The following is a 16,793-nucleotide window of genomic DNA, read 5'->3' on the forward strand; positions in this document are numbered from 1 at the left end:
TATCTCTCGTTCCAGTTGTTGCTTAAGAATTTTTTTAAAATGTCTCAGCTACAGAAAACTAAGGTTTTTAACTCAGTATCTCTACATGTATTATCTTTTGGACCAAGATAATATTTGTGTGTCTTAGTTATACTTGGGAGATTTCTGGATACAGAGCAACACTGCATAAGTTTCCAATACTGTTTCCAGTCAATTTAAAAGACCCCTTGGTATGAGGGTCTTCCATTAAGCTGTCATTGCCAGAAAATGCTACCAAAGACTCTTTTAAATTTGGCTGGGCATTAATCTCTGAAGTGAAGATTATTTTTTCTTACTGGGAAACCAACTGAATTCGAATAATCAGTTTGCATTGCAGCATCTTGGAAACCGCAGATTTTATTAAGATACATTTTATATATTCACATACTCTGATATTTTTAAATGGGGACCACACTTAGCAACGCAAAGGGCAGGCTAGTTGTTTGGAGAGCTTTTCCCAAATTATTGCCCCCCCTTTATATTTTGTGAGTGTTGGGGACCTGTTGTCATGAACATGGAAGTGGGTCAGACTCCATCAGTCGCTGCCTCCGTCTGAGCAATTTACCCCGATGGGTTGGTGCTGGATGGGACCCAAGGGACGTATTTGGCTCCTCGTGCTTGGGGCAGAGGGTAGGAAGGAGTTTCCAGGTTGGATACTCCAAAGCGGGAGGTTTTCTCATGCTTTTTAGTACTTCCTGGTTCTGTTGTGGGCCAGAAATGAAGAGGCGTGAAATTGAAAGCAAATGAAGCAAAACTGATTACTTTTCACCCTTCCAAAGGAATGAAGAAAAAAAAAAAAACCAACCAAACCCAAACCCCAAGCCTTATTTCAAATCCATTATTATTTCGCCAGAACTGTTTTGCACACCCTGAGCTTATAAACATATATTCAGCATTACTTACGGGTTATTTAAGGTGGAAATACCCCACAGAAACACTATTCTGTAAAATCCGTTGCAAAGCAAGCTGTTTAATAATATCCAGCTGTTAAAACAGTCGGAAACGGGAGTTGACGCTTGACCCTAGAACAACGTGCATTTGAAAAACAGGTATGTCCTTTGGGAAAGGTAGTCCGTTTAGCTGGGATGAGTCGGAGCGTTCTGGGCTCCTGGCGAGCTGCTGTGGCAGCAGCCGAGCTGCTCGGGATGCCAAGGCTACACCTGGTCTTTAAGATCCTAATTTGTCCTGTCTTCAGGATATGATGGCTGGTGTGGAAAACTCTTCTAGACAATTTCTCTTGGGGTTGTTTTAAGGCTTAGCTCTTAATAAAGGCTTGCACGCGTTCACAGCTATGGAGCTGATGATGCACTTTGTGGACAACTCTCCAGCGAAGCTGTTCTCGAACGTGCGGATGAAAGCCCGACCTCCTGGTCTAGGAGCTCATGCGGGCTTTGAGCTTTCCTTGGGAAAGGAGAGGGGAAGCACAGAAAATTCTGCTTTCTGCGGACTAATGAGCCAGTTCTCATGGCATTTTTATCTTGACTCTTTTCTAAACATTTGGCAGCCTGAATCCATGTTAATTGGGACATCAGGGTGAAGCCCTCGATTTCTGAAGTGGCTGAGTGAAAATAAAATGTTAATTCTAAATGGACAAGCCGCGCTGTACTCAATTCATAAGCCTAATAAATGAAAGGCTGGGGAAGCTGTGGCTTTCCCACATCCCCCTGCGAGTCTTTAGCAGTCACCACACAACCAAATACTTCCTTAGAGGTGAGCTCCTGCCTCCCTTTGTAGCCTGCTGCGGAGGATCATCGGGGCAGTTCATCTGCAGAGGAGTGTTCAGCTGGAGAGATGCGTAGGACTAGTGTGTCAGGATGCGTCGTCCTCGAAGGCGAGTGCTGTCCCTGAAGGCGCAGACCCTCAAGGGAACAGAAACAGTCAAGAATGAGGAAAACACAACAAAAGTAGTGGGGCTGTTGCTCAGCAATCAGCCACCACCCTGTTTTCAGCAGTCGACAGAGTGACTTGAGCACCGAATGTCACCATTTTTCAAAGCGGGAGCAGAGGCTGAGATCAAGCACATGGCGAAGGCGTCTGACAGCCGGGTGGGAGGCTGAGTGACAGGTTGAAGCCACATCGACTGCTAGATGAAAGGCAGCGAGACTGTTTAAAATAACGAGAGGCAGAAAGTGGTCAGAAGGAAGGCGTTGGGTGCAGCTTTAGTAGGAAAGGGTCTAAAAGCGAGTATTAGCAATTCAAAGAAATAAAGGGTTGCGGAGTGAAAAAATAATTTGGAAAAGTAGACGAAGCATTTACACTTGCAAATGGCTTGTGTGCTACAGCGGACTGGGCCATGCAACTGCACTGCTCATCTTTAGTGCTCCGGCTGACTGATGCCCAGAAGCAATTCGTCACCTCTGTGGGCTGTGACGACCAGTCTGTACGAGAATGTTCCGTTGACTCGCAGTAATGATAAAGGCTCACTTCTCCAGCTACGGCTGATGTCTCGCAAGCATAAGGATAAATGAGGAGGGAATGTGTTCATCTGAGCTGACCAGAGTGCCAAGGACTTTGCTTTCCCGTGCTGTGACTAAAACAAGCTTTTTGGTCCTGCTATCTCACTCATCAGAATCAAGATTTCTCCTTTGTGTCTAGCTGGTGTCTCAGCAGGAGCTACTGTCAGATCACACGCAGGAAATACTGGGGTAAAAATACTTGTTGAATTCCTTTGTCTTAGAACTTGAATTTTCTCCATCGTGTTCTGAGTATCTGAGCTCTCTTCTGAATGCTGCAATAATTATGCCTCTAGGCACATGTGTGTCTCTTCCCAGGATCAAATAAATTGGAACATCTTGTTATTTGGTTGGGGAACAGGGTTGCTCAAAGGAAAAGTGGCTTGTCCAAAGTTCGTGCAGCAAGACACCGCTAACACAGAGGAGAACCCAGGACTTCATGATTTAAAGTTTGATGGTACAAGTGTGTGATGGTCTGTGAGGAGCATTGAGGGTTGACCAGTCTGTGGCTCTCAAAATAGGGAACGGGTGTTTTAGGAAAAAACAGCAGCCTCACTTCTGCGGTTCAGGGCAGCTGTTCCTGGCAGAAATATTTTGCGTCCTTTTGTGCCCCGTTTACCTGGATCACTAGCTAGTGGTACTGCTCTCGTGTAAAAGAAACCATAAAGCTAATCCTATTTTTCATTGCAAACAAAGAAACAAAAGCAAGATCTAGGGGCTTTACTGTTTTCTGTTTCTCCCTCCACCCCTTCCCCAAATACTAAAAGCCCATGATTTAATGCTTAAACACATTATAATTGTTCACAGACCCACTGCTCTCAGAAAAGCCCTCATCTTTAATGAGCAATTTCCAAATGACAAAAGAGCAGGATTAATCAAAGCCTCTAATTATATTTCATGCAGGAAAAAAAAAAGAAGAAAAAAAAGAAAAAAGCCCTCAGAAGAAGATGGAAAGCAATACCCAAGTCCTGACAGCTCTGTAGTCTTTACTGGAATTTTCATATGTAAATGGGGTTTTTAACTCTGCAGGGCATAGTGAACAGAGAGAAAAATGTCTTCATTTTGTCTAACTGCTTGTAATCATTTTGCCATAATTGCAGCCATGCTGCACATCTGGAGAGTCTACCAGCTAGCACATGGCACTACGTATTTCCATGGTGAGAGCAGACAGCTCTTAGATGCAGGAATGATAGGTGCCAAAGAGATAATGTGAACAGATGTAGCACATCTGAAATATGTTGCATGTTCAATCTGTGTTTATATGCCCCGGTTTGCAAAGTTTCTTGCAGCCTGTCCCCTGTGCAAGAAAGGAGAGCGAACGTAGATAGTTAAATCAAAGCTTTGCCTCGTTGATGGGATTTTGGGTACCAGTAAATACGCGTGTGAACTGAAGCCTTCCTTCTTCCAGTATATTTGTGCTGGAGCTGAGCATCAGAGAAAGGTCTGGACCAGAATCTGACCCATACGATTCCCCAGATTCAGCAGCATGAGAGAATGCTTGAAATTGAAACTCTGCAAATGGTACTAGCCTTTATGATATGCTTAAGTGAGATTCCCAGATGAGACAAGCCAAAAAACATGCTATTGACCAAAATTTTAGAGTAGCCATATCAGACCAGTAAAGATCTTGGCAATTCTCTCTTGCAGAAAATCCCCGGGAGTCATGCTTCGACCCTGGGTCAATTAAGAATGGCACACGAGTGGGTACGGATCTGAAGCTGGGATCTACAATTACCTACTACTGTGACGGAGGGTATGACATTGAGGGGGTCTCCACGCTGACGTGCATAATGGGAGGGGATGGAAAACCTGTGTGGAACAAACCTCGACCTACCTGTACAGGTAAGGCCCAAGAGGAAAAGGTGAGTAGAGAAGGATCTGCCTATCGCCAAATACATCAGCAGTTTATCCTAATGAAAAGCTTGACGTTACTTTTGCGTAGAGCTGCTTGCAAGGGGACAGATGGTTTTCCTCAGCGTTTTGTATTTTTCAATTTTTTTAACACCCAGAGGTCAGGAAGAGCTGACTTACGTGAGGTTTCTTGAACCTTCTTTTGAGAGAGAGAAAACTGGACACAACAGATTATCTGCATGACAAATCCTGTGTCCCTAGTGCAGGGCAGCGCTCAGGAAGCCACTTAACCATTTGCTTAACCTCATCCCAGCTAATCAAAGCCCTTAAGCATGTGCTTTCCTGAGCGGGGCTGGAGTTTATTGGGAAAACAGAAGGTATTCTTAGGGGTTCTGTGGTTTGGTTTGGTTTGTTTTCTGGCTTAATGAGAAAACGGTTTAAATGATGGGTTTGCAGTCAGACCTTCTTAATCTGAGAAATGAGTCAAGAGATAGCTGTCAGTGTGTGGTGACTGGAAGAATGACATTTCTGACTTGGAAAGGCACTGGCGGAGAGGACGCTGTTCCCGCTGGGGCCAGGCTCCTGCCGCTGAGAAAAGGACGAAAAGAGTAGGAGTTCCTTGTGACAGGTCCTCAGCTTTAAGGTCGGGTGCAGAGCAGTGCAAATCACGCATTAGTCTACACCACCATACACGGCATCCCTTAGCCTTGGCATGGTCTTGATAATTAAATGTGAAGCAGGCATGAACTCAGGTTAGGATAAGCCTGATTTTTCTTAATAAGAGCTTGCAGCGAGAGCTGCAATGCCTGAAGCGTAGAATTGATCAGGGCTGAGGGCAGCTGACGTTGCACGGCATTACAGCGTAGGGGCAGGGGTGGATCTCAAAGCGGCAAGAAAAAAGTTGGTGTTTCAAGGCAGGCTTTGGTAAGGGTACACTCGGCGATCTCCTCTTGGCTTTCTCTTACAGCACCCTGTGGTGGCCAATACACGGGCTCGGATGGCGTCGTCCTCTCTCCAAATTATCCCCAGAACTACACCAGTGGACAAGTCTGCTTGTACTTCATCGTTGTGCCGAAGGACTATGGTATTGGTTTTGGATGTTTTTTGAAAATCTGTCCTACTGTCTGTGCAGCTGTCTTGTTTGGGTTTTTTTTGTTTGAACAAAGCAGTTGAATAAGTGCATATATTAGTGGAGATAAGGGAGACTGGAAAATAATAAGTGCCACTGTTGGATGCTATTTGTACTTTGTTGTAGTCAGTAAGGATGATGAGAATTTTCTGAATTTCAAAATCTATCAAAAACAAGGGGACAAAACCCACCATCTTGTGATTCCCCTTCCAGTTTCTGCACTATATCCAGTCATGCAGAGTTGAAAAATCAGCAAAAAATAATTCATGGTGATTAATGCTAGCAGCAGACTTGGAGGACCTCTGAGAGTACAAAATGTATTTACCATAAACACATGCTAACTGTGGTGCTAAATACTCTGTCTGCACAGAGAAGCACATAAATGTATGGTTTTGTGGATGCGCAGCTATGGTACCTATGACTAATTTTTATTTTTAAATAACATGTAAATTAAATTTTAAAACTAGATCCGAACAAAAGCCAGATCCATTTAAATGGACCATCATTCTTTTTATAGACTCCAGTGTTGCTTAATTTTGGTCAGAGCTTGAATACAAGCATGATCAACATTCTAGAAATCTTTGAGGCAGCTAGCTGGATATTAGTATTGGTTAACATATTTTCTTGTTTGAAGGGAATTTAAAGTTCTTAGAGTACTTGCACTGACAGCTCTGGCAGGTGAAGGTCTCTAAATTCTGTTATTTGATACTGCTTCTCAGTGCATTGTATTGATCTAGTCAGTCCCTATGGTCTTTTCAGTTGTTTGTGATTTTCTTTGCTAAGATAGCAAGGTGTGAAATAAGGATACCGTGTTCAGACATCAGTTATAAGCTCCTTTCACTCAAATTGCCCTTCTGCCTGTGTGCATCTAGGTTCCATCTGAGTTCCTGGATCTAACTGATGAAATACTGCAGTGCTCTCTTACACCTCTTAACCTGTTTTACTATAGTAAAACTGATCTTGATATTGTCTTAAGAAACACCATAACTAGAGGGCTAGACAGTCTTGATCTGCAAGTCTGACTTTTGCCTACCGTAGGATGACAGCTAAATTAGTTTCTCTTCTCCACCTGCTACCTTTCAATAGCTTCATTAAAAACAAGCAGGAAAACCATTAGTGGTGAATGTGACACACTTCCCATCTCCTTCACTTCTCGGATTCTGTGTACAGCAGGCATCAGGGTGTGCTATTGTCACTTTTTCAGTGTTCCCAACATCAAAGCTGCTCTGTAAACCTGAATGTGCAGGAAACAAATGTCGTAGCTTGGTTCATGATGAATTTCACAGCAAGAGACCTCTCAGCTTGTGAAACTGCAACTGGGCACTTACAACTTGAAAATGCAAAGCTAGGAGAGGAGACAAAGGGGAGAAAAAAAATCTTTTAAGTGCAGATTTGGGAGAAAAAAACCTGTTGTTATATTCTGAAAAATAAAGATAAATAACTGAAGTGTCTTTGCTTTAGCTAAAAAAAAATGGTCTGACCCTCTCATTATTTTTTTTCTCCCGTTTACAAGCTCTGCCTATTCCTGGGTGCATTTACAGTGTGTGCAGTAAGACCCAGAGCACTGCACGGCTCCCTCGTTAGCAGTCTCTGTAGACGGGCTTAGGACTGACTGTTAATAAACCGATGCGTGTCCTCTCTCCCTAGCAATCATCCTCCCTGACCAGAGAGGTTCAATCTAGAAATTAAGTTCTTCGGGACAGGGATTGTTATTTTGTTCAGGTTTTGTACAATGCCTAACCCAATGGGAGCCTGCTTCATGACAGTGGTTCAATACAACCAATAAATAGTAATTATCAGTTGGTGAAATTATATACCTTGTGTTATGTAGGCAGGCAAATGGGATGATTCATAGAAGAATCCCTTTTGGCCTATGAATCAGTGTTAAAGCGTACTGGCAAGTGAACACGGGGGAGGCTGGTTGCTGCTTCTGTTATGCCTACTTTGTGGATAAATAAAGGGCTCCCATCTTCCAGGGCTGTCAGTCAGGCCCGTTTTATCTTTGGCAAGCTCCTGAAATAAAAGCAGCTGAAAAGCCTCAGCTTGCCTGCCCCGACTGGTTCTCTCTCTCTTCGCAGTGGTCTTTGGGCAGTTTGCCTTCTTCCAGACCGCGCTCAACGACATCATCGAAGTCCACGATGGCCCCAACCAGCACTCCCGGCTCCTCAGCTCCCTCTCGGGCTCTCATACAGGTGGGGAACGTCTCCCTGTTGCTGCTGGGAAAAGCAAGCGAAAAATACAGCCTGCCATTTAACACCTTGCTCTGTGCAACCCATTTGTGTAGCTAATGCTGTAATCTCCGTCTCTCCTGGTTTTTCTCTTTCTCTTCATCTAGGTGAATCATTACCGTTAGCTACCACCAACCAGATTCTCATCAAATTTAGTTCCAAGGGTCAGTCTACAGCCAAAGGTTTTCATTTTGTCTACCAAGGTGAGTACAGTTGTGTTCTGGAGATGTCCTCAGGTTGATCCCAAGATAATAGTCAAAAATACAGTCGTCGTCTTGAAGTGTCCAGAACTGCTTTTGGCGTCTGTGGGGCCTTGCACGCTTTCTGTCTGAACAGGAGATATCACAGGAGGTTAAGATTATTTTGGTAGCACTGAACTTGCAAGGCTGTCTGGCTTCTGTAGGTACTTCGTATTCAGACCTTCCATTTTCACTCAGCCTCAACCCTCGCACGTCCCAGGATTAGTATCAGAAGTATCTCATTGAATCATGCCCTGACTACACAGTGAGTTCTTGAGATATATACCCAAGCAATTTTTTCCCACTGGCGTTTTAGCACATTTCTCAGTGTAAGCAGCTGAACGCTTGTCTAGCAGCTCTGTAAAATCCTTCCTCTCTGCGTGTCATAGGCTTAGGTCTCCTGCTGTCAAACTTTTGCCCCTTGATCCTTTCAGTAACAGCTTGCATTGCATTGGGTGAGTCCCACTTAGGGATTTGGAAGTAGTAAATAGAAAGTGATGTACAGAATAGTGGGAAAACAGAAGGGCTTTCTCACCCACATGCTTTGTATAGTTATCTGCGGTTCAGCCAAGCTTTTACATGCACATTACTGTAAAGCAGGGACAGACAGCAGGGGCAACCTGTGCCTTCTCTGGGGATGAAGTGAAGCATGGTTTGGATTTTATAGTATCCAGAGATCCGTTCTCTTGAATTTCTGCCTAATTATTGTAAAACAACTGTAGTTCTGATAGTAATCTTTAGACATTTCAGCAAAGCAAAGGTTTTGATGAAATCAGTAAAGATTACCTCCTCCCTCCTGCATGCTAATTATGAGCTGCACACTCTTCAGTGATTACTGCGTGGAAAGCAAGAGTAAAAGAAGGAGCCAGCCCTGGTTTTGCAGGTCTGCCTGGCCAGGCTCGAATGGCATTTACTCTCATTTTTACATAAATGGGAGTTGTCTCTCCCAAAGCCTCCCCTATCCAGTGATGCACGTGCATGACAAGTTCCCCTGCGGTGAAGGAGTTGGGAGCCTGAAGCAGCGTGTTGAAAGCAGCCTGAACCGCAGAGCGGAGCCGCAGGGGCGAGCACACAGGCTGAGCTGGGGATATCTGAGCAGGGGTACAGATCCATGAGTATTTTGGCTATCTTGGATTTGCCCAAAAGAGTGCCTCATCATAAGTAGCTCCTTTCTGCCTCTCCGTTCCCCTCCCCAGACCACTGACACACTTCAGCTTCTTACTGATCATCTTGTATGATGCCTTTGGCAGTAGGTTTGACATTCATCTCTCTGAATCAAATTAAAATCAAACAATATAGCTAATGTGCTCATCATCTCCACATTTTTTTTTCCCCTCCCAGCAACTTGGGCATTAAACACTAATAAATTGTAAAGTAACTCAGAGAAAAATATTAATTGATTTCTTCCTCAGCAGTAGCCATTTCTTTGACTCGTTTTTTCCCTCACTTATCTGTCAGACTCTCTTTGACTCGTTTCCAGCATTGAACAGGAATGCAGGCAATTTCAGCAGTTGGGGCTATGCAGCATCACAACTTAAATTCCCCTTTTCTTTCTTTTACCTTTCTCACCGTGAAGAAGATTGTTTGAAATTGCTGTCCTTTATAGTAATGAGGCCAAGTGAGCTGAGAAACCTAAAAGGTTTTCTGCTGAGGCTCTAGCATTATATGGCAAACCAACTTTTTGGAAAGTCATTGCTGAATGCCTTGATTTTCCTATTTAGAAATGACTTTTCTGATGCGGTGGTAAGTTTTCTGAAGGCAAACAGTCTCATCTTAGAAAGCACACATGGTTCTGTAATGTCCTCGCTGCTTTTATTTCAAGCGTCACTTGAATTGACAGAAGTTTGAGTGAAATGTTTTTTCTTTTTCTTCTCGGTGGGTTCAGCCTCTCTTTGGGGTTTAGCGTTGGTTTTAGTGGCTCTTTAATTTGGCACTTAATATTTCCATAACGTTCGCTCTAATAATTTTTTGGTTGTTTTCTTTTTGCTTTGCAATTGCACGCTCTCCCGCTGGTTTCTCCTGTCTGCGATGCAAGCGGTTCCTCGAACCAGTGCCACCCAGTGCAGCTCGGTCCCAGAGCCTCGCTACGGCCGGCGGCTGGGCAGCGATTTTGCGGTTGGGGCAGTGGTGCGGTTCGAGTGCAGCGCTGGATACGCGCTCCAGGGCTCCCGGAGCATCGAGTGCCTGACCATGCCTGGGGCGCTGGCTCAGTGGAACGTTTCGGTACCCACCTGTGTGGGTAGGTATTTTTGGGTTTGGGGGAAGAAAAGACAAAACAGTTCACAAGTTTGTGCTAGAAGAATAAATTACATCCTTTGGGATGGTTTAAAACAACAAAAAAAAACCAAACCCCAAACCAGACAAATAAAAAAAAAATAAAAAAATTTTTCATACCTCTTAGATACAAAAGCCAGGGCTGCCTATGAACAAAGGCGGTTCACCCCAAATGTCCGGGAAGGGACCTTTTGGATTCAATACTCGTTGTGACATCTGGGACAGCACCTACAATAAATTAGATCTGAAAGCTGCTTTCACCTTCTTTGGAGGAGAGCAGTTCCTAAAGAACCAGTCTCGTGGGCTGATGTACCCAGTGTTCCCCACACCGAAGGTCCGTGCGCTGCTTGTGTTAGAGGTTATAGGAGAGAGTTCCTGAAAAAAGGATTATTAATACAAATCTTATTCTTAAATAGTGAGCCAATTCTGCTTGCTTTTTTGTTTAAAGAGAATGTTTTTAGCATAAAGCCAAGTCCTTCCACTTTCAAACAGTACTTTGCTTATTTCAGTGCCATGTGGTGGAAATTTGACTGAACGCAAAGGAACCATCCTGTCCCCTGGCTTCCCTGAGCCGTACCTGAATAGCCTCAACTGCGTGTGGAAGATAACGGTCCCTGAAGGAGCGGGGATACAGGTACAGTGTTAGCAGCCGTTGCTGCAGCACGGTCCGGAGAGGAGAACGCACGGTATCTGGTGCGCTTACAGAGCCCACGTGTTAGGAAGTTGCTGCTCCTCACAGGAAAGAGATCGGTTGAATGTAATTCTCTGGAATCAGACATTTATTTACGCTGTGACTATCAGAAGCGGGTAATGTTTGAATGGATTTTTGCCTCTTGGAGGCGCGCTCTGTGGGAAATCGACTGGAGCCATGTGGCTGTTCTGGTGTAACAAAATAATAGTGGTACTTTGGGCGTATATCTTTATACTGCTTAATTATGCAATGTTGAAAGCAATGTAAGCTACACCAAGGAAGAGTTGCTTGCTCGGAGTGCCTGCGTGGATTTGTTATGCCAGCAGAGTTGTAGCACTATGATTATACAATTACAGCTTTGCTGTTCATTGTCTCCAGGTAAATGAGCTCTCTCTTCAGGTCTTTTTGTGGTCCTTATCATTCCTCTGCAGAAATAGTCCTGCAAGCTAAAGGATATTGAGAATTAAGCCCAGTATCGGAGACCAAGCCTTAGATAAAGTTCCCATTCAGCACATACATGCCTCGTCCTCACAGAAGGAATCTCACCGTGTGTTACACTGACGTCAGTTGATGCACAGGAGATGGATTCTTTAACAGGTTCATTCATTCCACTGGCCTCGTTATCAGAGGGTTTCTTTCTTCTTCTTTACAGCACTCTGTCTGTGAGGGTTTTGCTCATTAAGTGCTTTTATTCCTCTATCGTGTATTTGGCTAATAGGCTTGTAGGTGGGTTCCTCCCTCTCTGCAGCACTCGCAGGTGTTGGCGCACAGCAGTTGTGTTTCTCTCAACAGTTTTATTGAAGTGCCAGCTTTGCTTTGCTGGATTACAGTTGTTCTCTCCCAGCGGGGGATTCTTACCTTGTGCCACCATCGTAACTCAAACAGAAACCTTGAACCTGGGTCTGGGATGGACAGAGCTGGTGGGAGCAGAACCAGGGGCATCACAGTGAAAACAGCACAACCATGGAGTAAAATTTTGTGCCCTCTGCCAGGCTTGTGCTGCGTCCAGTCCAGCAAATTCTGCTCTCCTCTTTGTTTTTTGAAGCCATTTAAAATAGTGTTTTCAAAAGCTTCAGAGCTCACCGTTGTTTCCTTCCCATTCATCTGGAATTTTAGCTGTGCTCAAAACCCCCAAATGGCAGGAGGATGCATTTAGCTCAGCCAAACGTCTGAACAGTTGAGGCAGCTTGCAAGTTGCTTGGGACTCCTGGGATCGGGAGGTGATAATTCACTTAATTTTTAAAGCGATGTAAATAGATGTCTGTATTCTGCACTGCCGCGTTCTGAATGCAAACCTTCACTGCCACTTCTCAGCCCGCGGAGCTGTTTTTGCACGTCTGCTAAGCTTAGAGGAAAGCGAGTATTACAGCGGGCTGTTAAAAGAATGTCTTTATTCATAAGTACTTGTTTCTCACCTCTTTGGTTGTGCAAACGCAGCTCTCACGTAAAACTGGAAAACGTAATGGCAAAGTGTTTTAAAGGTTTGTGGTTTTTTGTTTACCCCTTTCCTGCTGGATGTGACTTCTTGCAAGGGAAATGGATATCTAAGGGTCTAACACAGAACGCAAGCAAATGAAAAAGCGTGTCCTGTGGCTGAGCTCTAACGCTGCCAAGCCCGAAGTTCAGTTTCTAGGTCTGGAAGTTTTTGGTGAAGGGCAGGACCGTGGTGCTTTCTCTGGTGCTCGGCGAGAGTCCCTGCGGTCCCCCACCCGTGTTGGGGTCTCCGCTTCCAGCTGGGCTGCGCTGTGCGGAGGACACCGCGCCGTCGGTGTGCCGAAACACCCGCCGTCCCTCGGCTCTGCCCTTGGACGCGGGCCGGTCGCGGGATGCCATCATCCTTTGACGTCAAACCAGATGACGTCACCGTGTGACGCCGAGACTTCCACTAGAAGTCTTCGGTGGGGGGAAAAAGCATGGCGAAAGGTATCGGCCCCCAGGAAGGAGAACGGCCGCAGGGAAGCCCTGTGCAGGAGCTGGCGGCTGGGGACAGCCCAGAGGCGGGTGATGGCCACGCGGCTGGAGCCGCCGGGCTCCGACACAGCGGCTCTGGAACCTGCCCCGCTCGCGTCAGCTCCGCTTCCCCCGTCACCCCCTTTTGTGCGCGAGATGTTCTCACTTATTAGATACTAATTTAAGCGTCGGTTTACCCTCATTTTGTACAACAATTAAAGGTTAAGCAACTGTAAATCAGAGGAGGAGGTGAAATTAAAGCTTTCTTGGTAGTGGCGAGTCACTAGCAGGATTTTTATGTAATCAGTGTACGAGCTAGCACTTCGGCCATGAATTATTCATTCCTGTAGCAAACCTTCCTGAGTGAATTAATTTATATACATGGCAGTAAATAGATGCAGATCCCTTGTGAATCCACATGTCAGACTAGAATTAGGACCTTAAAAATGTTTATTCCGTTAAGTTGGGGGGGAGGAGAATAAATAATTTAGAAAATATAAGAGCAAACAAAATGCACATTCTCAATCCACGTTCTCTTTCAATAATGTAAATCACAATAGGGGTGTAATTACGCAGGCTGAAAGGTATTGACTTGGTCAGTGTGATCAGTAATGGCTCTGCAGGGGTCACTGCAATTTCTGCTAGATGAACTCCACTTATTTTTTTGGGAAAAAAAAAAAACCACAACTTTGCGGGAACTTTATAGCCTGCTTTATTATTCAGAATAAATCAAGGAGGAAAAAGGTTAAAATGGCAGAAATAATGAGGTTTGATTTTTTATTTTTTTTTTCCTCCCCCTAATGTGTGTGTTTTATTTTGTGTTTAGCAGGGCAAAGGCAAGCAAGATATTTGGAGTGGATGAGTAAATACAGAAGAAGAACACTGCAGGAAAAAAGGGAGGGGGTTTCGCAGAATTACTAGAGGGAAGAGTGAGCGAGTGCATGTGCATGTGTGTGCGTGCGCGTATGCGTGCGTGCAGTGAAGATTTGCAGGGCATTGAAATCTCTTCACAGTGTTCAGTCCAGTGAACGTGTCCTGCTGAGCTCTGCGCTTAAGGGAGTAATTCTATTGAATTCAACAGGCCGACTGCAGATCAGAAGCATTAGGCTTGGTAGGAAATCTTCGTCCAAAGAGACCTCAAAGAATTGAGGCTCTGCAGTAAGCAGATGTCTGAAGGCTGGAAGTGAAGGGAAATCTACCTGCCCGAATTACCAAAGTTCCGGCATTCTCCCCAAACCCACGGGCAGCGGCGCTGAACAACTGCAGCTTCTGCTGCTCGCCAAGAAATGAAGCCTTTTGTTTGGTGCCAAGTTGTACGAGCCATTTATGTTCCTGATTTGTCTTTAAGGATCCTTTTTTAGGTTGTTGGCCTAGAAGTTTAATTTGAGGTACCGCGTGTTTGAAAAATTTCATCTAGAGCTTAGAAATTAAAGTTGGTTTTCTCCAAATAGTGCTGGCTTTCTCCCAGGTTTGCTGTCTCAGGCTGTTCACCAAAATTAACCTACAGCACGGCTTATTTTTCTGAATGGGACACTGAATTCTTTAAACCCCCAAGATTTAGGAATAAAGGCAGAATCAATTGTAATGGTAATCAAGGAAAACAAATCTGTGCAATTACCTGTAGATATTTGCTCAAGTATAAGAGCTGTTTTTCAGTGTAAATGCAGATTATTCAGATCTCATGATGTTACTCGTTTGAGGACTGCATTGATGTTCTAACTAATGGAGTCAAGTGACTTCCTTAAGCCTTCAAACCTTATGGGGCATGGCAGAGAAAGGTGGGAAATTCGAAAAATGCAACTTGACTGATTTGACTAAAAGCTGAGAAACAAGACAGTTGCAGAAACTTCATTGGATTAAAAAGGCCTTGTGGTTTAATGTGGGTTTCTTTGGTTTTATTTCAGCTCTTGGCTTACTAGTGGTTGCTTTCATTTGAAAGTGTTGCAGAAGTCTTCAGGGATTTCTCAAAACAGGAAAAAAAGGCTCAGATTCTCAGCTGCTGCAAATTAGCTGTGAAATTACAGGAGCTCTCCCTTTGTAGCAGTGGAAGACAGCACCCCTGATACGGAAATTTGGTGTGGAGTTTGTTGGAAAATAGCTGTATAACCCAAACGGTGGTAGTCAAAGCAATAGGTTTCCAAGTTTTGCCGGTGTATTAGCACAGATAAATAGCAGTGCTGACTTAAAGCCCCAGAGTGTGTTGCTAACTTTATTAGCGTCCCTTTTATTGATACTATTTTGGTTTATTAGCATGATTGCAGGAGTTGTACTGTTACTCTTTTCTTTTTTTCTCTTCAGATCCAGGTGATCAGTTTTGTTACTGAGCAGAACTGGGATTCCCTGGAAGTGTTCGATGGAGGAGATAACACAGCCACCATGCTGGGAAGTTTCTCTGGTACGTGTTCAGCATCATGTTCAGTGAAGCCCGTCGGTGCATGCTTAATTCCTATTCACATCAGCTGGACTTCAGCACGTACATAAAATTAAGCATATGCTTAAGTGCTTCAAAAACTCAGAATAGATTTAAGCATGTGCTTAATGGAAATCATATGCTTTGTTGAATTGGGAATTTGATTACTGTCTTCCTGCAGAAATGTGGATAGAGAGCCTTAAACACAAAACCAGGGGGTTAGGTTTGGGGTTTTTTTGCAAAAACCCATGAGTGCTTCCACAGCCTGGAAGCGAGGGTTCCCGCAGCGCTGCTGGGTCGTGTGGGGTTAGCTCAGGCCGCTGCACTTGGCGAGTTAACCCAGCCTGGCCGATTTGCACCAAACTGGATGAAGGGCTACAAAACAACCTTTCTTTTGCTCAGCAGTGGGGACCGTGGGTTTTAGCAGAGCAGCCAGTAGCAAGCAGCCCAAGACCATTGTAAAGCTTTCAAATAGCAGAGCCACTTGCAAACCGATGGCAATGATTCTTGCTTATTTAATGAACAAATGTGGTCAAAGTGTTTTGAGGTTGGTAAGGAGAAGGGTCTTGCATAAAGCCCAGCAGACTCTGCTCCCAGTGCTGCGTTTGGGATAGAACTGCCTTGACCTGGTGCTGCAACAGCTTCTAGGGAATGAGGCAGGAGAAGGAATCCGGACCTTGCAGGGGACCCGCGCTCCGCCCACGCTTTTTCTCATCACCGGTTCCCTTTTCAATACTGCTAGTCTGTCTGGTCTGTAAGTGGTAAAACTTCACATGATAGAATTCACCAGTAGACTTTGAAAAGGCCATTGCCGAGAGGCCTTGGGTATTTCTCAATTGGCCTCATTAGAACCTGATCAAAACCAAGAGAGCTTGTTAAGTTAAAGGACTTTCTGTTCTCAGCCTCTCCTGCAGCTAGTCTCCGAGGACACGGAGGAGGAAAAAAGAATCCTTCCTCTTCAGTATCTTTGTGCATCTCTTGTTTTCCTAGGAACTACAGTGCCTGCGCTGCTGAACAGCACTTCAAACCAGCTCTATCTGCATTTCTATTCGGATATCAGCGTCTCTGCTGCCGGCTTTCACCTGGAATACAAAAGTAAGAGCAATTCAGCCTTGATCTCGCAGTTCCTCTGAGCGATGGGGAAATGGTTACGGAGCCGTTGCCTTGTAGAAGTAGAAGCTGCTTAGTGGGGAAGGGCTGGGCTTTAAGGCCCATGCTTATGTGATTCCTTGCTTTCAAGGTGCAGAGAGGGATTGAACATTAAATGGAGAACAGATGCAGCAGAGGAGATGCAGGGTCATGGCGTGCCCCTCGTTTTGCTGCTGATGCACTTTGTAGCACCTGTTTGGTTTCTGTGTTGTAACGCAGGAGGGGTTGTGGAGGCCAGAGTATTAAAAATTCATGGAGAGTTGGCCTGTTCCACACAGTGCTGCAATCTTTGCTCGGGAAGTGCCTAAAATGATGCTTGTCAGAGGTTGCCTGCTCTTTGCATTCAGTATCGGTCATTGCTGGAAACAGCATGCAGGGCTAGAGAGATCTTCATACGATAA

At 44.7% G+C, this 16,793-nt stretch overlaps 1 protein-coding gene across 1 annotated transcript in view; it reads left to right on the forward strand.

The window, feature by feature from the left end:
* Positions 1-16,793, forward strand: part of CSMD2 (CUB and Sushi multiple domains 2) — a 306,984-nt gene that overhangs the window by 227,122 nt on the left and 63,069 nt on the right. Inside the window, exons 30-37 of the mRNA XM_075047281.1 lie at positions 4,119-4,313; positions 5,290-5,406; positions 7,530-7,643; positions 7,787-7,882; positions 9,954-10,157; positions 10,702-10,826; positions 15,132-15,228; positions 16,234-16,338. Coding sequence (XP_074903382.1) covers positions 4,119-4,313; positions 5,290-5,406; positions 7,530-7,643; positions 7,787-7,882; positions 9,954-10,157; positions 10,702-10,826; positions 15,132-15,228; positions 16,234-16,338 — 1,053 coding nt within the window. The remainder of the gene's footprint in view (positions 1-4,118; positions 4,314-5,289; positions 5,407-7,529; positions 7,644-7,786; positions 7,883-9,953; positions 10,158-10,701; positions 10,827-15,131; positions 15,229-16,233; positions 16,339-16,793) is intronic.

Source organism: Buteo buteo, chromosome 16, assembly GCF_964188355.1.
Source record: "Buteo buteo chromosome 16, bButBut1.hap1.1, whole genome shotgun sequence".
Taxonomy (NCBI): Eukaryota; Metazoa; Chordata; class Aves; order Accipitriformes; family Accipitridae; genus Buteo; species Buteo buteo.